At 43.2% G+C, this 23,400-nt stretch overlaps 1 protein-coding gene across 8 annotated transcripts in view; it reads left to right on the plus strand.

Moving 5' to 3' along the window:
- The window catches only part of LOC115151834 (A-kinase anchor protein 13), a 172,448-nt gene that overhangs the window by 50,853 nt on the left and 98,195 nt on the right, over nucleotides 1-23,400 (plus strand). For all 8 annotated transcript variants that reach the window (XR_003867369.1, XM_029696105.1, XM_029696100.1 and 5 more), the window contains exon 2: nucleotides 1,320-1,363. Coding sequence is in view for 7 of the 8 variants with exons in the window: in XM_029696105.1 (XP_029551965.1) it covers nucleotides 1,320-1,363 (44 nt within the window). In the remaining variant the exon portion in view is untranslated. The remainder of the gene's footprint in view (nucleotides 1-1,319; nucleotides 1,364-23,400) is intronic.

The following is a 23,400-nucleotide window of genomic DNA, read 5'->3' on the forward strand; positions in this document are numbered from 1 at the left end:
TTGCTGAAGACAAGCAGACTAAGGACATGGATTACTGGAACCATGTCCTGTGGTCTGATGAGACCACGATAAACTTATTTGGTTCAGATGGTGTCAAGCGTGTGTGGCGGCAACCAGGTGAGGAGTACAAAGACAAGTGTGTCTTGCCGACAGTCAAGCATGGTGGTGGGAGTGTCATGGTCTGGGGCTGCATGAGTGCTGTCGGCACTGGGAAGCTACAGTTCATTGAGGGAACCATGAATGCCAACATGTACTGTGACATACTGCAGGGCAGTATTCCAACATGATAACGACCCCAAACACACCTCCAAGATGACCACTGCCTTGCTAAAGAAGCTGAGGGTAAAGGTGATGGACTGGCCAAGCATGTCTCCAGACCTAAACCCTATTGAGCATCTGTGGGGCATCCTCAAACGGATGGTGGAGGAGTGCAAGGTCTCTAACATCCACCAGCTCCGTGATGTCGTCATGGAGGAGTGGAAGAGGACTCCAGCTCTGGTGAACTCCATGCCCAAGAGGGTTAAGGCAGTGCTGGAAAATGATGGTGGCCACACAAAATATTGACACTTTGGGCCCAATTTGGATATTTTCACTTAGGGGTGTACTCACCAGCGGTTTAGACATTAATGGCTGTGTGTTGTTATTTTGAGGGGACAGCAAATTTACACTGTTATACAAGCTGTACACTCACTACTTTACATTGTAGCAAAGTGTAATTTCTTCAGTGTTGTCACATGAAAAGATATACTCATATTTACAAAAATGTGAGGGGTGTACTCACTTTTGTGAGATACGGTACATATGTAAAGTGCTCAGCTGATCAGAGTCAAGGTCCACCACATCTTCACAGACATTTTTTTTTCAACCTGTAGTCCATGAAAACAGCATAGAAAATGCTAAAATATTTAGACCCTAATCATTAACAACAAAAGCCCAAACTTCAGGAATGGTCTCTCTCTCTGTCTGCAGTGTTCTACACAGACAAAGAAAGCAGCTAGATTCCTTAGTTTAGGGAAAAGAGAAAAAGGAAGAACAGGGTAGCCATTATAGGCCCAGGTAGCTACCTTTCTGTAATGTGCCCTTAATGATGGTTATTAGGCCTGATTTTGTCTGTTAAATGCCTCGTCTGAACCCAAGGCTAGTGCTGCCGCAGCCCCACCGCCTTCCATGGTCTGACTTAGGCTGTTGGCCAGTTGTGTGGAGCTGACACAGAGAAGTGGTAGTGTAAGACTATATAATTACTGCTTACCTCATGCTGCCCTCTGCTTTGGGGTTTACTATATTTATTAACTCTGATGTTCTCCCTCTTCTCTCCACAGTGTCCAGTGTCATGAAACTAAATCCACAGCAAGCTCCGCTATATGTAAGTATGTCACTTTAATCCAAAATCGTATTTCTGTCTGTGGTGCATCTGGGAAATGGATTCAAACCATTAAAACCTATTATGGTTGTTGGAATACATTTTCTGTAGATATTAAAGAGTTCTGTTTTGGTGACACGTAAATTAAATATTGACATTTTCATTAAAGGAACCTAAGAATAAAAGAGAGAAATGTATTCATAATATAGATGGTACATAGGATGTATGTGTAAATAACATTGGTTTAAGTGAGTGATAGTCTGTCTGTGCTCTGTGACAGTGAGGGCCAGTGGGCCAGGTTATAGGGCTGCCCTGGGTAATTGCATGTTGGTATTTTTCTTGGGTTAGAGCATGTTTAATTAGATTTACACAGTGCATGTGGTGCCCACGTTTCAGAAGGGTGGCTGGGCTCGAGACATAACACTGTTATTAGATTATGTGGGTTACTGTAACTTGTTATACTGTTTTAAAACATGCAGGTGGTACCTCTCGTTAAAGCTGGTTGTCCATGTTCAAATCAAAGTTTTCATCACGTGCGCTGAATACAACAGGTGTAGACCTTACAGTGAAATGCTTACTAACAGGTTCTAACCAACAGTGCAAAAAAGGTATTAGGTGAGTAAAGAAATAAAACCAACAGTAAAAAGACAGTGAAAAATAACAGTAGCGAGGCTATAAAAGTAGCAATGGCTACATACAGACACCGGTTAGTCGGGCTGATTGAGGTAGTATGTACATGTAGATATGGTTAAAGTGACTATGCATATGATGAACAGAGAGTAGCAGTAGCGTAAAAGAGGGGGTGGTGGGTGGCGGGACACAATGCAGATAGCCCGGTTAGCCAATGTGCGGGAGCACTGGTTGGTTGGGCCAATTGAGGTAGTATGTACATGAATGTATAGTTAAAGTGACTATGCATATATGATAAACGGAGAGTAGCAGCAGCATAAAAGAGGGGTTGGGGGGGGGCACACAGTGTAAATAGTCCGGGTAGCCATTTGATTACCTATTCAGGAGTCTTATGGCTTGGGGGTAAAAACTGTTGAGAAGCCTTTTTGTCCTAGACTTGGCACTCTGGTACCGGGTGGCTGGGGTCTTTGACAATTTTTAGAGCCTTCCTCTGACACCAGCTGGTGTAGAGGTCCTGGATGGCAGGCAGCTTAGCCTGATGTACTGGGCCGTATGCACTACCCTCTGTAGTGCCTTGTGGTCGGAGGCCGAGCAATTGCCGTACCAGGATGTGATGCAACCAGTCAGGATGCTCTCCATGTTGCAGCTGTAGAACCTTTTGAGGATCTCAGGACCCATGCCAAATCTTTTTAGTTTCCTGAGGGGAATAGGCTTTGTCGTGCCCTCTTCACGACTGTCTTGGTGTGTTTGAATCATTCTAGTTTGTTGGCCACGTGGACACCAAGGAACTTGAAGCTCTCAACCTGCTCCACTACAGCCCTGTCGATGAGAATGGGGGCTGCTCGGTCCTCCTTTTCCTGTAGTCCACAATCATCTCCTTAGTTTTGGTTACGGTGAGGGATAGGTTGTTATTCTGGCACCACCCGGCCAGGTCTCTGACCTCCTCCCTATAGGCTGGCTCGTTGTTGTCGTTGATCAGGTCAACCACTGTTGTGTCATCTGCAAACTTAATGATGGTGTTGGAGTCGTGCCTGGCCATGCAGTTGTGGGTGAACAGGGAGTACAGGAGAGGACTGAGCACGCACCCCTGGGGGGCTCCAGTGTTGAGGATCAGCGTGGCAGATGTGTTGCTATCTACCCTCACGACCTGGGGGCGGCCCGTCAGGAAGTCCAGGATCCAGTTGCAGAGGGAGGTGTTTAGTCCCAGGATCCTTAGCTTAGTGATGAGCTTTGAGGAGAGGGGGTCTTTGACAATTTTTAGGGCCTTCCTCTGACACCAGCTGGTGTTGAACGCTGAGCTGTAGTCAATGAATAGCATTCTCACATAGGAGTTCCTTTTGTCCAGGTGGGAAAGGGCAGTGTGGAGTGCAATAGAGATGGCATCATCTGTGGATCTGTTTGGGCGGTATGTACATTTGAGTGGGTCTAGGGTTTCTGGGATAGTGGTTTTGATGTGAGCCATGACCAGCCTTTCAAAGCACTTCATGGCTATGGACATGAGTGCTACGGGTCTGTAGTCATTTAGACAGGTTGTCTTCGTGTTCTTGGGCACAGGAACTAGGGTGGTCTGCTTGAAACATGTTGGTATTACAGACTCAATCAGGGACATGTTGAAAATGTTAATGAAGACACCTGCCAGTTGGTCAGCACATGCCCGGAGCACACGTCCTGGTAATCCGTCTGGCCCCGCAGCTTTGTGAATGTTGACCTGTTTAAAGGTCTTACTCACATCGGCTACGGAGAGCGTGATCACACAGTCGTCTGGAACAGCTGATGCTCTCATGCATGCCTCAGTGTTCCTTGCCTCGGAGCGAGCATAGAAGTGATTTAGCTCGTCTGGTAGGCTTGTGTCACTGGGCAGCTCGCGGCTGTGCTTCCCTTTGTAGTCTGTAATAGTTTGCAAGCCCTGCCACATAAGATGAGTGTCGGAGCCGGTGTAGTATGATTCAATCTTAGCCTTGTATTGACACTTTGCCTGTTTGATGGTTCGTCGCAGGGCATAGCAGGATTTCTTGTAAGCTTCCGGGTTAGAGTCCCGCAACTTGAAAGCGGCAGCTCTACCCTTTAGCTCAGTGCGAATGTTGCCTGTAATCCAAGGCTTCTGGTTGGGGTATGTACGTACAGTCACTGTGGGGACGACGTCCTCGATGCTTTTATTGATAAAGCCTGTGACTGATGTGGTGTACTGCTCAATGCCATCGGAAGAATCCCGGAACATGTTCCAGTCTGTGCTAGCAAAACTGTCCTGTAGTTTAGCATCATCTGACCACTTTTTTATAGACTGAGTCACTGGTGATTCCTGCTTTAATTTTTCCTTGTAAGCAGGGATCAGTAGGATAGAGTTGTGGTCGGATTTAGCAAATAGAGGGTGAGGGAGAGCTTTGTATGCGTCTCTGTGTGTGGAGTACAGGTGATCTAGAATTTTTTTCCCCCTCTGGTTGCACATGTTGATAGAAATTAGGTAGAACTGATTTAAGTTTCCCTGCATTAGTCTCTGGCCACTAGGAGCGCCGCCTCTGGGTGAGTGGTTTCCTGTTTGCTTATTTCCTTATACAGCTGGCTGAGTGCGGTCTTAGTGCCAGCATCTGTCTGTGGTGGTAAATAAACAGCCACCAAAAGTATAGCTGAGAACTCTCTAGGCAAGTAGTGTGGTCTGCAATTTATCACAATATTCTCTACTTCAGGCGAGCAAAATCTAGAGACTTCCTTAGATTTCGTGCACCAGCTTTTGTTTACAAATATGCACAGAGCCCCCCCTCGTCTTACCGGAGTGTGCTGTTCTATCTTGCCGGTGCAGCGTATATCCCGCTAGCTGAATATCCATGTCGTCATTCAGCCACGATTCCGTGAAACACAGGATATTACAGTTTTTTATGTCCCGTTGATAGGATATTCGTGATCGTACCACGTCTAATTTATTGTCCAATGATTTCACGTTGGCGAATAATATTGACGGTAACAGCAGCTTTGCCTCTCGCCGTCGGCGGCTCCTAACGAGGCATCCCGCTCGGTGACCTCTGTGCCTGCGTCTCTTCCTCTTGCAAATAACTGGGATGTTGGCCTTGTCGGGTGTTTGGAGTATGTCCTGTGCGTCCTGCTTATTGAAGAAAAAAATCTTTGTCTAATCCGAGGTGAGTGATTGCTGTCCTGATATCCAGAAGCTTTTTTGCCGTAAGATATGGTTGCAGAAACATTATGTACAAAATAAGTTACAAATAACGCGAAAAAAACCATAATAGCACAAATGGTTGGGCGCCCGTAAAACTGCTGACATTTCTTCCGGCGCCATTTTATTTTTCCTTGTTCACCTTGCCTTTGTTAGGCTAGGCTGTCTGGTCTAACTTTACATGGACATATGATGACCATATGTGTCTGTGCTGGTGGTGAGGTTCTCACCCTATATTCTTGGTCATAACCAAGTCTACTCTGTAAACATGGTTTAGTGTTGCTCATATCCCAGAACAGAATGTGGGGGTTAAATAACTTGAAGGTTTGCTTTGACTTTGCTAAGTGGCTCTTTTTTTTCAAAAACTTCTAGGCAGGGAGTTAAAAGGATACTTCGGAATTTTGGCAATGAGGCCCTTTATCTACTTCCCAAAGTCAGATGAACTCGTGGATACCATTTTTATGTCTCTGCGTGCGGTTTGAAGGAAGTTGCTAAATGGTGCTAGTGCAATTGCTAACCAGCGTTAGCACACTGAAAGTCTATGGGTATCTGCATGCGAACAGATAGCCATATCATTGTGCTAACGCTAGTTAGCATTGGCTCGCGAAACTACCTCCAACTTCCTTCATACTGGACACAGACATAAAAATGGTATCCACAAGTTCATGTGACTCTGGGGAAGTAGATAAAGGACGTCATTGCCAAAATCCTGAAGTATCCCTTTAAAATAAGGGCCTGGCTTCAAGTTGCCATTGGATCCCTAAGCAGAGCACTCAGCCCGGCCAATGGAGCGGAAGGAGGTAGAGAGGGGGAAGGAAGAGGTTGTTGCTGTGTGATGCGTGGCCCAGCGATGTCTGATTTCAGGGAGCAGTCACATGAAGAAGGGGATCAGCTGGGCTCAGTGCACACAGCTAGGCCTGGACTCTCCTCTCCTCCTGGCATGAGCATACTCCGTCCTCAAACAGGAAACCCAGGGCCTTCAGATATATAGTAGGAAACCCAGGGCCTTTAGACATATAGTAGGAGCCGGCGGAGGCAGCTGTGTCCAAGCAGCACACTAGATGTGGTATAGCATTATATATACAGTTGAAGTCAGAAGTTTACATACACTTAGGTTGTAGTCATTAAAACTCGTTTTTCAACCACTCCACACATTTTTTGTTAACAAACTATAGTTTTGGCAAGTCGGTTAGGACATCTACTTTGTGCAGGACTGAAGTAATTTTTCCAACAATTGTTTAGACAGATTATTTCACTTATAATTCACTGTATCACAATTCCAGTGGGTCATAAGTTTACATACACTAAGTTGACTGTGCCTTTAAACAGCTAGGAAAATTCCAGAAAATTATGTCATGGCTTTAGAAGCTTCTGATATGCTAATTGACATTTGAGTCAATTGGAGATGTCAATTTGAGATGTACCTGCGGATGTATTTCAAGGCCTACCTTCAAATGCAGTGCTTTCTTTGCTTGACATCATGGGAACATCAAAATAAATCAGCCAAGACCCTCCAGAAGTCTGGTTCATCCTTGGGAGCAATTTCCAAATGCCTGAAGGTACCACGTTCATCTGTACAAACAACAGTTCGCAAGTATATACACCATGGGACCACGCAGCCATCATACCGCTCAGGAAGGAGACGCGTTCTGTCTCCTAGAGATGAACGTACTTTGGTGCGAAAGTGCAAATCAATCCCAGAACAACAGCTAAGGAACTTGTGAAGATGCTGGAGGAAACAGGTACAAAAGTATCTATATCCGCAGTAAAACGAGTTCTATATCGACATAACCTGAAAGGCTGCTCAGCAAGGAAGAAGCCACTGCTCCAAAACCGCCATAAAAAAGCCAGACTTTGGTTTGCAACTGCACATGGGGACAAATATTGTACTTTTTGGAGATATGTCCTCTGGTCTGATGAAACAAAAATAGAACTGTTTGGCCATAATGACCATCGTTATGTTTGGAGGAAAATGGGGGAGGCTTGCAAGCCGAAGAACACCATCCCAACCGTGAAGCACGGGGGTGGCAGCATCATGTTGTGGGGAGGGTTTACTGCAGGAGGGACTGGTGCACTTCACAATATAGATGGCATCATGAGGCAGGAAAATGATGTGGATATATTGAAGCAACATCTCAAGACATTAGTCAGGAAGTTAAAGCTTGGTCGCAAATGGGTCTTCCAAATGGACAATGACCCCAAGCATACTTCCAAAGTTGTGGCAAAATGGCTTAAGGACAACCAAGTCAAGGTATTGGAGTGGCCATCACAAAGCCCTGACTTCAATCCCATAGAACATTTGTGGGTAGAACTGGAAAAAGTGTGTGTGCAAGGAGGCCTACAAACCTGACTCAGTTACACCAGCTCTGTCAGGAGGAATGGGCCAAAATTCACCCAACTTATTGTGGGAAGCTTGTGGAAGGCTACCTGAAACGTTTGACTCAAGTTAAACAATTTTAAAGGCAATCCTACCAAATACTAATTGAGTGTATGTCAACTTCTGACCCACTGGGAATGTGATGAAAGAAATAAAAGCTGAAATAAACCATTCTCTCTACTATTATTCTGACATTTCACATTGTTAAAATAAAGTGGTGATCTTAACTGACCTAAGACAGGGAATTTTTACTAGGATTAAATGTCAGGAATTGTGAAAGACTGAGTTTAAATGTATTTGGCTAAGGTGTATGTAAACTTCCGACTTCAATTATATAACTCAGCTAAAAAAAAGAAACGTCCCTTTTTCAGGACCCTGTCTTTCAAAGAGAGTTCGTAAAAATCCAAATAACTTCACAGATCTTAATTATTATGGGTTAAAACACTGTTTCCCATGCATGTTCAATGAATCATGAACAATTAATGAACATGCACCTGTGGAACGGTCGTTAAGACACTAACAGCTTACAGACGATAGGCAATTTAGGTCACAGTTCTGAAAACTTAGGACCCTAAAGAGGCCTCCCTACTGACTCTGAAAAACCCCAAAAGAAAGATGCCCAGGGTCCCTGCTCATCTGAGTGAACATGCCTTAGGCATGCTGCAAGGATGCATGAGGAGATGCAAATGTGGCCAGGGCAATAAATTGCAATGTCCATACTGTGAGACTCCTAAGACGGCTACAGGGAGACAGAACGGACAGCTGATCGTCCTCACAGTGGCAGACCACGTGTAACACCTGCACAGGATCGGTACATCCGAACATCACACATGCGGGACAGGTACAGGATGGCAACAACTGCCCGAGTTACACCAGGAACGCACAATCCCTCCATCAGTGCTCAGACTGTAATACGCTGAGAGAGGCTGGACTGAGGGCTTGTTGTAAGCTTGTTGTAAGGCAGGTCCTCACCAGATATCACCGGTAACAACATTGCCTACGGGCACAAACCCACCGTCGCTGGACCAGACAGGACTGGCAAAAGTGCTCTTCACTGACGAGTCACGGTTTTGTCTCACCAGGGGTGATGGTCGGATTCGTGTTTATCATTGCAGGAATAAGTGTTACACCGAGGCCTGTACTCTGGAGCGGGATCGAGGTGGAGGGTTCGTCATGGTCTGGGGCGGTGTGTCACAGCATCATCGGACTGAGCTTGTTGTCATTACAGGCAATCTCAATGCTGTGCGTTACATGGAAGACATCCTCCTCCCTCATGTGGTACCCTTCCTGCAGGCTCATCCTGACATGACCCTCCAGCATGATAATGCCACCAGCCATACTGCTAGTTCTGTGTGTGATTTCTTGCAAGACAGGAATGTCAGTGTTCTGCCATGGCCAGCGAAGAGCCCGGATATCAATCCCATTGAGCACGTCTGGGACCTGTTGGATCGGAGGGTGAGGGGTAGGGCCATTCCCCCCCAGAAATGTCCGGGAACTTGCAGGTTCCTTGGTGGAAGAGTGGAAAATCTGGTGCAGTCCATGAGGAGGAGATGAACTGCACTACTTAATGCAGCTGGTGGCCACACCAGATACTGACTGTTACTGTTACTTTTGATTTTGACCCCCCCTTTGTTCAGGGACACATTATTACATTTCTGTTAGTCACATGTCTGTGGAACTTGTTCAGTTTATATCTCAGTTGTTGAATCTTGTAACGTTCATACAAATATTTACACATGTTTAGTTTGCTGAAAATAAACTCAGTTGACAGTGAGAGGATGTTTCTTTTTTTTGCTGACAGTTCCAGTCAAAAGTTTGGACACACCTACTCATTAAAGGGTTTTTCTTTATTTTTACTATTTTATACATTGCAGAATAATAGTGAAGACATTAAAACTATGAAATAACACATATGGAATCATATAATAACCAAAAAGTGTTAAACAAATCTAAATATATTTGAGCAGAGTGAAGGAAAAGCAGCCAACAAGTACTCAGCATATGTGGGAACTCCTTCAAGACTGTTGGAGAAGCATTCCTCATGAAGCTGGTTGAGAGAATACCAAGAGTGTTCAAAGCTGTGATCAAGGCAAAGAGTGGCTACTTTGCAGAATCTCATATATTTTGATTTCTTTAACACTTTTTTTGGTTACTACATGTTCCATATGTGTTATTTCATAGTTTTTATGTCTTCACTATTATTCCACAATGTAGAAATAGTCAAATATGTAGAAAAACCCTAGAATGAGTAAGTGTGTCCAAACTTTTGACTGGTACAGTACATAAAAAATATATATATTATGCGCCATGCGCACGACCGTGACAAAAAAATTCGAAATATTCCATTACCGTACTTCGAAGCATGTCAACCGCTGTTTAAAATCAATTTTTATGCAATTTATCTCGTAGAAAAGCGATAATATTCCGACCGGGAATCTGCAATTAGCTAAACAGCCGAATGAAAATACTCCACGGGGGCGAATCACGCACGCGCCTAATTCTGTTGTCCCCTGATGCGACACTTGGAAAAGGAGATAAAGTGTTTCAGCCTGAGGCTGCCTCGTCATCGTTCAGGTTTTTCCCGGGTTCTGAGAGCCTATTGGAGCCCTAGGAATTGTCACGTTACAGCTAAGATCCTTACTCTTCAATAAACAGTGACAAGAAGAACGACTCCTTGTCAGACAGGCCACCTCCTGCATGAAACCTTGTCAGGTTTTTGCCTGCCATAGGAGTTTTGTTATACTCACAGACACCATTCAAACAGTTTTAGAAACTTTAGGGTGTTTACTATCCAAACCTGAACAATAATATGCATATTCTAGCTTCTGAGTTGGTGTAGGAGGCAGTTAAAAATGGGCACATATTTTTTCCAAAATTCTCAATGCTGCCCCAACAAGCTTAGGTCCGTAGAAACATATTGGGCTTATTTTGGAAAGATTTTGGCGAGAGTGAAACTTCTCGCTTCACCTTTTCCTCTCTGTTCACACACACACCAAGCCCCTCCCCCTGCTACTCACAACGACAAAGATGAGAGATCACTTCTTCTTCCCTAAGAAGCGGTTTCAACTCGCTATTTGCATTTGAGGTTTGGTCCAACAGAATCGGTCTAATGGATGCTGAAACACATTGAGACATTATTTTACTTTAATAGAGAAGTTAAACCTTTCTAACAATATCTTATTTATGTCTCAACTTCTCAAATTGCGTGCAGAGAAGACACTAAAATGAGAGTGTCAATGAACATTGATTCTGGAAAATGTATGCTCAGTTTGTTGTGTGCAGTACCATCTACCGCTAGCAGAATTTTTGCCAAATGCTGTTATACTAGCTGTCTAGTCTGTGTTTTATAAATGTGCAAAAAGCATAAAACACAATTATATAAGGAATTGGCAACTCGTTCTCATTAGGAGATGGTAGGACACTTGATTTCAACATCTGAACAAAGGGGACAGACTAGCGTGCTGTTCAAACAGTTGGAGACGGACAGAATGGTGTGTTCATAACAATTCAACTGTTCTGCCTTGAGATGTTAAGATTAGCTGGCTACTCACTAGCATGTGGGCTTGTGCTTGAGAGAGTGTGTTAATTTTCTATAATCCCTGCTACAAGAAGTTAGTCATTGTTAATGAATGTGCATTATACATGGTTCAGGTTAAATTTGTAACAAAAAGGGTATTTTCATAGACAGACTTGAATGCCAGATCAGTGATTATTTAAAAAAAGCAGGTTAAACTATTTTGATAAAATCAATAAATAATGAGTGGGTCTTATGGTTGTTTAATACTTAGGTAAATCTAAGGTATAACTTCACAAACGTTGAATTCATTTACATTTTGCTGACTGTTTGAAATGCAGTGTATTTTACCTTTAATTTTACAACAAAGCTTATTTGGAGAGAACTTTTTGAAAAATCTACATATACAGTGCATTCAGAAAGTATTCAGACCCCTTTCCTTTTTCCACATTTTGTTACATTACAGCCTTGTTCTAAAATTGATTAAATAAAAATGTTACTCATCAATCAACACACAATATCCCATAATGACTGTTAATACATTTGCAAAAATAATCTAAAAACCTGTTTTCGCTTCTTTTTTGCAAATGTATTAAAAATAAAAAAACATAAGTATTCAGACCCTTTGCTATGAGACTCGAAATTGAGCTCAGGTGCATCCTGTTTCCATTGATCATCCTTGATGTTTCTACAACTTGATTAGAGTCCACCTGTGGTAAATTCAATTGATTGGACATGATTTGTAAAGGCACACACTGGTCTATATAAGGTCCCACAGTTGACAGTGCATGTCAGAGCAAAAACCAAGCCATGAGGTCGAAGGAATTGTCCGTAGAGCTCCGAGACAGGATTGTGTCAAAGCACAAATCTGGGGAAGGGTACCAAAAAATGTCTGCAGCATTGAAAGTCCCCAAGAACACAGTGGCCTCCATCATTCTTAAATGGAAGAAGTTTGGAACCACCAAGACTGAGAAATCGGGGAAGAAGGGCCTTAGTCAGGGAGGTGACCAAGAACCTGATGGTCCCTCTGAAAGAGCTATAGAGTTCTTCTGTGGAGATGGGAGAAACTTCCAGAAGGACAACCATCTCTGCAGCACTCCACCATCAGGCATTTGTTGTAGAGTGGCCAGACAGAAGCCACTCCTCAGTAAAAGTCACATGACAGCACGCTTGTAGTTTACCAAAAGGCACCTAAAGGACTCATACCATGAGAAACAACATTCTCTGGTCTGATGAAACCAAGATTGAACTCTTTAACCTGAGTGCCAAGCATCACATCTGGAGGAAATCTGGCGCCATCCCTACGGTGAAGCATGGTGGTGTGGGGATGTAATTCAGCAGCAGGGACTGCGAGACTAGTCAGGATTGAGGGAAAGATAAACTGAGAAAAGTACAGAGATATATTTGATGAAAACCTGCTCCAGAGCGCTCAGGACCTCAGACTGGGAGAAGGATCACCTTCCAACAGGACAACGACCCTAAGAACACAGCCAAAATGATGCAGGAGTGACTTCGGGACAAGTCTCTGAATGTCCTTGAGTGGCCCAGCCAGATCCCACACTTGAACCCGATCAAATATCTCTGGAGAGACCTGAAAATAACTGTGCAGCGACGCTTCCCATCCAACCTGACAGAGCTTGAGAGGATCTGTAGAGAAGAATGGGAGAAACTCCCCCTAATTTTTTTCCCACCTTTATTTAACCAGGTAGGCTGGTTGAGAACAAGTTCTCATTTACAACTGCGACCTGGCCAAGATAAAGCAAAGCAGTGCGACAAAAACAACACAGAGTTACACATGGGATAAACAAATGTACAGTCAATAACACAATAGAAAAAATATATATACAGTATGTGCAAATGTAGTAAGATTAGGGAGGTAAGGCAATAAATAGGCCATAGTGGCAAAATAATTCAAATTTAGCATTAACACTGGAGTGATAGATGTGCAGATGATGATGTGCAGGTAGAGATACTGGGGTGCAAAAGAGCAAAAATAAATAACAATATGGGGATGAGGTTGTTGGGTGGGCTATTTACAGATGGCTGTGTACAGGTGCAATGATCGGTAAGCTGCTCTGACAGCTGATGCTTAAAGTTAGTGAGGGAGATATGTCTCCAGCTTCAGTGATTTTTGCAATTCGTTCCAGTCATTGGCAGCAGAGAACTGGAAGGAAAGGCGGCCAAAGGAGAAGTTGGATTTGGGGATGATGAGGGAATATACCTGCTGGAGCGCGTGCTACAGGTGGGTGTTGCTTTGGTGACCAGTGAGCTGAGATAAGGCGGGGCTTTACCTAGCAAAGACCTATAGATGACATGGAGCCAGGTGGTTTGGCGACGAATATGAAGTGAGGGCCAGCCAACGAGAGCATACAGGTCGCAGTGGTGGGTGGTATATGGGACTTTGGTGACAAAACGGATGGCACTTTGATAGACTGCATCCAATTTGCTGAGTAGAGTGTTGGAGGCTATTTTGTAAATGACATCGCCGAAGTCAAGGATCGGTAGGATACTCAGTTTTACGAGGGTATGTTTAGCAGCATAAGTGAAGGAGGCTTTGTTGCGAAATAGGAAGCCGATTCTAGATTTAATTTTGGATTGGAGATGCTTAATGTGAGTCTGGAAGGAGAGTTTACAGTCTAGCCCGACAGCTATGTATTTATAGTTCACATATTCTAAGTCAGAACCGTCCAGAGGAGTGATGCTAGTCGGCCGGGCGGGTGCGGGCATCGATCTGTGGAAGAGCATGCATTTCGTTTTACTTGCATTTAAGAGCAGTTGGAGGCCACGGAAGGAGTGTTGTATGGCATTGAAGCTCGTCTGGAGGTTTATTAACCATGTCCAAAGAAGGGCCAGAAGTATACAGAATTGTGTCGTCTGCTTAGAGGTGGATCAGAGAATCACCATCAGCAAGAGCGACATCATTGATGTATACAGAGAAAAGAGTCGGCTCGAGAATTGAACCCTGTGACACCCCCATAGAGACTGCCAGAGGTCCAGACAACAGGCCCTCCGATTTGACACACTGAACTCTATCTGAGAAGTAGTTAGTGAACCAGGCGAGGCAGTCATTAGAGAAACCAAGGCTGTTGAGTCTGCCGATAAGAATGCTGTGATTGACAGAGTCGAAAGCCTTGGCCAGGTTGATGAAGACTGCTGCACAGTACTGTCTTTTATCGATGGTGGTTATGATATTGTTTAGGACCTTGAGTGTGGCTGAGAAACCAGATTGCATAGCGGAGAAGGTACAGTGGGATTCTAAATGGTCGGTGATCTGTTTGTTAAGTTGGCTTTCGAAGACTTTAGAAAGGCAGAGCAGGATGGATATAGGTTTGTAACAGTTTGGGTCTAGAGTGTCTCCCCCTTTGAAGAGGGGGATGACCGCGGCAGCCTTCCAATCTTTTGGGAATCTCAGACTATACGAAAGAGAGGTTGAACAGGCTAGTAATAGGGGTTGCAACAATTGCGGCAAATAATTTTAGAAAGAGAGGGTCTAGATTGTCTAGCCCAGCTGATTTGTAGGGGTCCAGATTTTGCAGCTCTTTCAGAACATCAGCTATCTGGATTTGGGTGAAGGAGAAGCGGGGTTGGGCTTGGGAAGTTCCTGTGGGGGGTACAGAACTGTTGGCCAGAGTAGGGGTAGCCAGGTGGAAAGCATGGCTAGCCGTAGAAAATGCAGATGTGCTAAGCTTGTAGTGTCATACCCAAGAAGACTTGAGGATGTAATCGCTGCTAAAGGTGCTTAAACAAAGTACTGAGTAAAGGGTCTGAATACTTATGTAAATGTCATATTTCTGTTTTTCATTTTTAGGACATTTGTATACATGTCTAAAAAAGTTTTTTGCTTTGTGGGGTATTGTGTGTAGATTGATGAGGGAAACATTTTTAATCAATTTTAGAATAAGGCTGTAACATAACAAAATGTGGAAAAAGGTCTAGGGGTCTGAATTATTTCCGAATGCACTGTATATTGTGAATCTCCCATAAATTAGAAAAAATCTAGATGATTTTTAGGCCGTATCACCAAGCCATAGTTGGAATCTTAGTGGAACCGTTGGAACCTTAGGGCATTGAATTTCCAACGTCTGGTAGTCATGTAGTGCTACATACCCTACATGATTTGGAACAAAGAATCACATTTTAAATACATTCAAAATATATTTCACAATCTTAATCCCCTGCAGGATTGTCTTTTGTCTCATTGTTTAGTTCTCTTTTTTGCTTCAACACCTGTTGTCCATATTGAGCTTTCACAGTCTGAAAGTGGCCCATGGCCCAGCTAACCATGCATGCTCATTCTCATGCTCTTGAACAGCACTGCATTATACTTATTCTGGCTCTTTTGCAGTGATTCCTTTCTTTTTTCAGACTATTCTCTTTGGTGTTTTAAGCCTTTTGTCATTGCTGAGGAACACTTCATGATTTTACTTTGTATTGTATTTGTACTTTTGATTGCTTGAAAGAAACTTTTGTCCTCAGATGCTCTCAGATTGCCTTCATATTGCAGATGACAGGCCTAAAACCTTTTGCAAACAAGTAATTCTGTCTGCTCAAAATATTAAATAGCTTTTTGTGACAGAATTTTGTCATTTGACCCAAGTCTCAAACCTGTCTAACTCCCTGGCAACATTTACATAAGTGGAAAAACCTTTAACAGTATAAAATGAACATTTTATGATTGTAGTCTGCTTTGTTCTTTCACATCATACACAACTATAATGTGCTCCTGAATTTACAAAAGGAAGACTCTGTTCTCAGTGACTACAGTTTCCAGTAACCAAACCTGCCAGCCATCTCTCTGCTACCCTAAGGCCATATAGCCTAGCAGGGTAGTACACATCAACAGGTGGAGGAGGTGTCCTCCACATCAATGAGAGCTGAGTCTAAAGCTTACTACAAGCTCTATGCAGATGCAAGATTCTGAGTGTTTTTCTTCACAAAAGGGGCGGCTCCTTGTAATATGCTCTGGCATTCAACATACTTTTTACTACCTGAAAATTGAGACGCTCCGTATCATTCCTTCCGCAGCCGTGGGGGTAATGTTGTCACTTGGTTCCTTGATCTAATCTATTGGCTATATAGGAAATTAATCAAAGTAGCCTATTTTGCATCTCTTTCATTTTCTCTGCGGACGTCGGTATGGTTTGAGGTACAAACTTTCTGAAGTTCGCTTGGTAAGTATAATATCTTGTGTGGAAGTATACTCACTGGCTGTTTGCAGCCTAGGGGAGCTGGCCCTTCCTCTTGAGTGCTCCACTCACTGCACGCGGTTGATCTGAATCTTCCGTCTGTGGTTTGTTGTACTTGTGTTTCATTAGCGTTACACTACGACTCCGTGCGCATCCGTTAATATGGTGGCTCTTGCTGCCACAAACTGGAATTTACCTTACACAACTTGCCGACTGGCTTGTTCTATTTGTGTGTTGTGAATTGCTTTAACATGCTGCTCTCTGTGCCATAGGCGCAGGTTCTCTGCTAATTACCCCGCAGGTTTTTTATTGTTCTTTTCCCTGTAGAGTGAGAGTGTAAGAGAATCGTGGTGGGCTTTCCACTACGTTGAGACATTAACTTTGGAGTTCCTTAACAGAGTTACTCCATCATATGGTGCTGTTTTTACTGCTAGGATATTAAACCGGCTAGGTAATATTGCAGTTGGCCTAAAACAAAAAAACAAATAAATCAAATCCATTACCTGGTTGCTGTTTTTTTGTCCGCCTGTTTTTCCCACACAGATCTTCCCCATTTTTTGCAGAGGTATTGGGTAACGTATCCCTCACCGGGTTCCTATTCCTCCAAGCGGGTCACAACATAAGGTCTCCCAGGGCATCTGACCCCTGCTCCGTGGCCTTGTCGGCTTGGCTGAGCTTATGGCTTCCCTTTGTGACAGGTGTGATGGTGGCATCCCCCCTGGGGATCCGCATACTTTGTGTATGCACTACCTGGGTCTGAGCCACGCGGAGAGGGTGGTGGAGCGCCCTACTGGATGCCTGTTTTGTGTGGTGATCTCAGAATGCCTGCGCCTGTCGGGCCCAGTAACCCTACCAGGAAACGTGGCCGGAGCCATCAAAGGCAGAGCCCATCTGCTGCCATCACTGGATGGGGGCAGGAGTTGTACCGCTGAGACCACCTTGAACAGAGGGCGCATGCCCTGCATCAGGAGGTTGATAGCTTCAATGGTGACGACAGCTGTTCCCTGTTGGCCAGTGATAGGCTGTTCCTGTTGTCACTGTTCACCACCGTGAGCGGGGCTACCAGGCTGACAGGCCATCAGAAGCCGGCAGAGGAGCCTACTCACTCGGGTAGCCACTGCACTGGACATCAAACTAGTGGACAGTGATGACTCTCCATCTGTCCACATCTCTACTGAGTTCCGCGAGGCCTTGCAGGAGAGCTGGGCCTCTGCCAGGGGTCGCTTCCAACTCACAGCTGGACCATGGAGTTATGTTGCGGGCGCAGAGTTACTCGGCCTCCGGGAGTTCCTTACCATGGACCTGACCATCATGATAGCTGCCATGGTCCTCCTGGACCAGGAGATTATAGGGCGGAACCCGCGACTGAAGCGGGGACGTGTGGCTGCGTCCTGGGCTCTACTGAGAGGAGAGCCCCTCGCTGATATCTGTGCTGCGGCCAGCTGGTCTTCCTCTTGCACCTTTGCTTGGTACTATCAAGTAAATGTGGCACCTCCCTCTGCGGTTCTACATATAGGGGCGGACCCCAGCCGTGACACAGGTGTACACGGGAGTAAATCTGTAAATCCTCACCTCGGATGTATCCCTCCGCCGCAGAGTGATACCAATATATTTGAGTGATCCATATAGCTCACATAACCGTGGTTACATACGTAACCTTCGATCAAGAGTGAAGCTTGTAGTAACACAGCATAGTAGCAGGGAGGGAGGGAGCTGCAGACAGACACACTAGCTACCCTCCTCTTTTGTGTTGCCATGGGCCAATCTTGTAGAAAATGGCTGCTGCAGTCAGAGCAGAGAGATAACATCGCTCATCTGTCACTGTAAAACAAAGGCTTTTCTCACAGATTATTTGCTCTACCAGCCATTCCCTTACAAAAAATAGAGCAGTTTTGAAACTGCAGTAAAAGTGTAGTAACTGCAGTCGATTGTCGTATTTTCAATGCAGTATTTGCAGCATACTGCAGTTATATACTGCACTCTAACTACAGTTATACTACAGTGTAGAGCAGTTATACTGCACTCTGACTGCAATCATTTTTCGTAAGGGTGCAGACAGTGCTATATGTTAAAGATACATACTGTACAAAGGCTCTAGGCCAATTTGGTTCTGCACAATCAGGTGCATACAGGATGAGACATAATCTCTTGCAGGATTAGCCATAATCTCAGGTGCTCTATTCCCCAGCTGTATGTTACAGTTAGTACAGCAGTTCTAGCCTACAGTTGAAGTCGGAAGTTTACATTCATTTAGGTTGAAGCCATTTAAACTCGTTTTTCAACCACTCCACAAATTTGTTGATAACAAACTATAGTTTTGGCAAATCGGTTAGGACATCTACTTTGTGCATGACACAAGTAATTTTTCCAACAACTGTTTACAGACATATTATTTCACTTATAATTCACTGTATCACATAGTGGGTCAGAAGTTTACATACACAAAGTTGACTGTGCCTTTAAACAGCTTGGAAAATTCCAGAAAATGATGTCATGGCTTTAGAAGCTTCTGATAGGCCAATTGACATCACTTGAGTCAATTGGAGGTGTACCTGTGGATGTATTTCAAGGCCTACCGTCAAACTCAGTGCCTCTTTGCTTGACATCATGGGAAAATCAAAAGAAATCAGCCAAGACCTCAGAAAAAAACTGCAGATCTCCACTGGTCTGGTTCATCCTTGGGAGCAATTTCCAAATGCTTGAAGGTACCACTTTCATCTGTACAAACCATAGTATGCAAGTATAAACACCGTGGGACCACGCAGCCGTCACACCGCTCAGGAAGGAGCCACGTTCTATCTCCTAGAGATGAACATGCTTTGGTGTGAAAAGTGCAAATCAATCCCAGAACAACAGCAAAGGACGTTATGAAGATGCTGGAGGAAACAGGTACAAAAGTATCTATATCCACAGTAAAACGAGTTCTATATCGACATAACCTGAAAGGCCGCTCAGCAAGGAAGAAGCCACTGCTCCAAAACCGCCATTAAAAAGCCAGACTACGGTTTGCAACTGCACATGGGGACAAAGATCATACTTTTTGGATACATGTCCTCTGGTCTGATAAAACAATAATAGAACTGTTTGGCCATAATGACCATCATTATATTTGGAGGGAAAAGGGGGAGGCTTGCAACCTGAAAAATACCATCCCAACTGTGTAGCACGGGGTGGCAGCATCATGTTGTAGGGGTGCTTCGCTGCAGGAGGGGCTGGTGCACTTCACAAAATAGATGGCATCATGAGGATGGAAAATGATGGATATATTAAAGCGATATCTCAAGACATCAGTCAGGAAGTTATAGCTTGGTCGCAAATGGGTCTTCCAAATGTACAATGACCCCAAGCATACTTCCAAAGTTGTGGAAAAATGGCTTAAGGACAACAAAGTCAAACTATTGGAGTGGCCATCACAAAGCCCTGACCTCAATCTCGTAGAAAATTTGTGGGCAGAACTGAAAAAGCGTGTGCGAGCAAGGAGGCCTACAAACCTGACTCAGTTACACCACTGTCAGGAGGAATGGGCCAAAATTCACCCAACTTATTGTGGGAAGCTTGTGGAAGACTACCCGAAACATTTGACCCAAGTTAAACAATTTAAATGTAGTGCTACCAAATACTAATTGAGTGAATGTAAACTTCTGACCCACTGGGAATGTGATGTAAGAAATAAAAGCTGAAATAAATCATTCTCTCTACTATTATTCTGACATTTCACATTGTTAAAATAAAGTGGTGATCTTAACTGACCTAAGACAGGGACTTTTTACTATGATTAAATGTCAGGAATTGTGAAAAACAGAGTTTAAATGTATTTGGCTAAGGTGTATGTAAACTTCCGACTTCAACTGTATATGGTGAGAGAGCCTTCAATACTCTATTCCCCCATATTGTGCCTCTTGTCCTCTAACCGTCATCAGCCAGAGAGAACAGTTTACTGGCATTCAGCACTGCAGGATGTCCAAAGTAAATAGTCCTGTCCACATAGGCCCACTGCACGTCACTCCCTTATTGAACAACCGCTATAGTGAGCTAGCTAGCCACTACAAAGGCTACAATTGGTAGCTCTGAACCATGAAAACATGTTTCACATTAGGCCTGTGTTTCCAGTGTTTGAAGAATACTGTAAGTGGACACGTTGCATGTGTCAGCTTGTGTCTTTGCAGCACTGAACCACTTTTTGTATAGTATTTTTTTATTTGGGAATTGTTTGTGCGTGTAATGAGTGAATATGCTATGCATTCTTTTTACCCATAAAATGCATGTTTCCCACATATTTGTTTTTTGCATGTTTTCAGTGTTTCTTTCTTTTAGAATAGATCCTGTCACTGAAGGAGAGAGTTGGTTCGTTTGGACTAGACAGTCAGTACCCCTGTGTCTTACTCTGAATGTCCCCCAGCCGTTATCTACTGCTGCATGTGATAAAGTGGCTATGATGTGGAGCTGTGAGGAAAACAATGGAGGGCAGGCAGACATCTCTATTAGTGCAGTGCTTTGGACAGGCCAACAGATAACCTATAAATAAGGGCAGTCCTGTCAGGAAACATAGCCATCCTCTAATCTTATCTCCTTCCTCTCAGGCTGAGGCTATTGCTATGCGTGGCTGGCTGTCATACTGGACCATGTCATGAACCCGATATATAAATCTACCGGTTCTAACAGAACGACAGGTTGTCCTGCATTTACACTGTGTCCCTAAATATAGCAGACCTGTCTGAATAACTACACATAGCCGGGATTGAAAAGAAAAGGTAACTCCAGACATAGGGCCCTATCAATTTGAAGAGTTCTGTTGCCCACTTCATCCATTTTTTTTTTCTTTTTGCGAAAGGGAGTGGCTCCTAATCTGGGGCAAATTCTCGTGTTATCTTGTGGGAATTTGGATTTGAAATCAAACAATGACTGTGAGCAAGTGCAGATTGTCAGCTTTAATTTGAAGGTATTGTCATCCATATCGTGTGAACTGTTTCAGAAATTACAGCACAAATGTCATACCCCCAAAATGCTAATCACCCCTGTTATTGTAATGGTGAGAGGTTAGCATGTCTTGGGGGTATGATATTTTGGCGTGTAACTTTCTCACTTATCATTATTCAAGATTCATTCAGGATTATCCGTAATTATGGTAGCTGCCACATTAATGTAGAAGTGATTTAGAAACATATTATATTGTTATTTACAATAAAAGTGACTCCAAAATGACACTACATGATTTACCATTCATTTCTATTGGGCACAAAATAATCTGAAACACAACCAAAACAAACAGCAGATGCATCCAACCAACTTGTAGAGTCACAAGCTTGATGTAGTCATTGCGTGCTATGCATATGGGATCAAATTTGCTACTTTAATACACATATAAGGGAATTTGTCCCAATACTTTTGAGGGGGGACTATGCACTGTTGTAATTTCTAAACATTTCACCCGATATGGATGAAAATACCTTCACATTAAACCTGACAGTCTTCACGTTAACCTCATAGTCATTGTTTGATTTCAAATCCAAACTTTTGGAGTATAGAGCCAAAAGAAGAAAGAATGTGTCACTGTCCCAATATTTACGGAGGGCACTGAAATACATGGAATCATTTTCCCATAAATCTTACAGTTTTTGTATTTATTTTGTAATACCAATTACCCCACCAAAGACATTCTTTAAAAAAGTATAAATTGGTCATAACAGACTTTATATGGGCAAATAAAATTCATTGAATAAAAAGGACATCTTCCTTGTAATTGTATCAACTCGCTACCCAAAGCTTTTACTTGTGACATATGCACTAAAGAGGAACAGTGAGTACATATTGAAGATGTGCATGCTCATCCCCAGAATCTTTTTACCTGTCTAATTTCAAAGGATAAAGCGAAGAACATGAACAACTTCTGAGTTAAAAACACTATAACAATATGGAAGAAAATTAAATGTGTTCTACAAGAACCAATATCACTCCCTAAAAACACAACCTTATGGGGAACAATCCTTGGATAGCTTTTCAGAATTCACTGATAAATTGGTCCACATGGAAAACTAAAGGAATAGAAACCGGAAATACATTTATTTCCATGACAGAATTAAAAAGTAATTTTGGACTGACCAATCTAGATAGTTTCAAATACATACAACTTAAAATAAACATTTCACAATTTTATTGAGTCAGAAAAGGATGTTCATATGATAGGGAAGATATACAAAGAGATATACAACTGACCATCTCTTAGAATAAATTCTAAACTATTGGAACCAAGACTTAAAAAGAACTGATGTTGGCACAAGATGGAGGGAAAATTGGAGCATAACTAACAAAATTACAGTTAATGAAAGTTTACGCTTAATCTAGTATAAACAAATGTATATCATTTATTATACAAGAGACAGAATTCACAAATTCTACAGCACAGAGTTGTCTTTTTTTTGCATTTACATTTTTTTTATTTAACTAGGCAAGTCAGTTAAGAACAAATTCTTATTTACAATGACCACCTAGGAAGAGTGGGTTACCTGCCTTGTTCAGGGCAGAACGACAGATTTTTACCTTGTCAGCTCGGGGATTCGATCCACCAACCTTTCGGTTGCTGGCCCAACACTCTAACCACTAGGCTAACTGCCATACGATCTACCTGCAGTGAAGCTGCTTAACATTTACATTACATTCAGTCATCTACCATCCAGCCATGAACCATCCAAATTTCCCCACAGTTCTCCTCGAGAGCTGCCCCTCAACCGTCAAAGACCCCCCCCCCCCCCAATATATATACAAATTCAAAAATATGATATTTGCAATGTCACTCACACACACTTGACAAAAATTGACAAAAAAAAGTGCATTTGATCTAAATATGGGTATACGAGGACATTTAGTGGTCACCGGGTTTTTCATCCTCGGTCAGTACCTATCATACATGTTGGGTGAGTCCTCTTTCCTATGCAAAAAAAAACACAACTAGAGATTTCATGCATGAGCATGCAATGCAATGAGAGATATTTTTGAAGCAGATATTTACTTTGCAACATGTATTGTCATTGACTAGAACAAAGCATAATTGCATGAGCTATGCATCTGTGTACCGGTGTTTTTGTACCCCTCTACTAGCTAGCTAGATGGGCCAGTCCAGTCGTAGAGAGGCAAATCGGTTTTACGACCTGGGTATAGGGGTGAAAGACT

Source organism: Salmo trutta, chromosome 17 (genome assembly GCF_901001165.1).
Source record: "Salmo trutta chromosome 17, fSalTru1.1, whole genome shotgun sequence".
Taxonomy (NCBI): Eukaryota; Metazoa; Chordata; class Actinopteri; order Salmoniformes; family Salmonidae; genus Salmo; species Salmo trutta.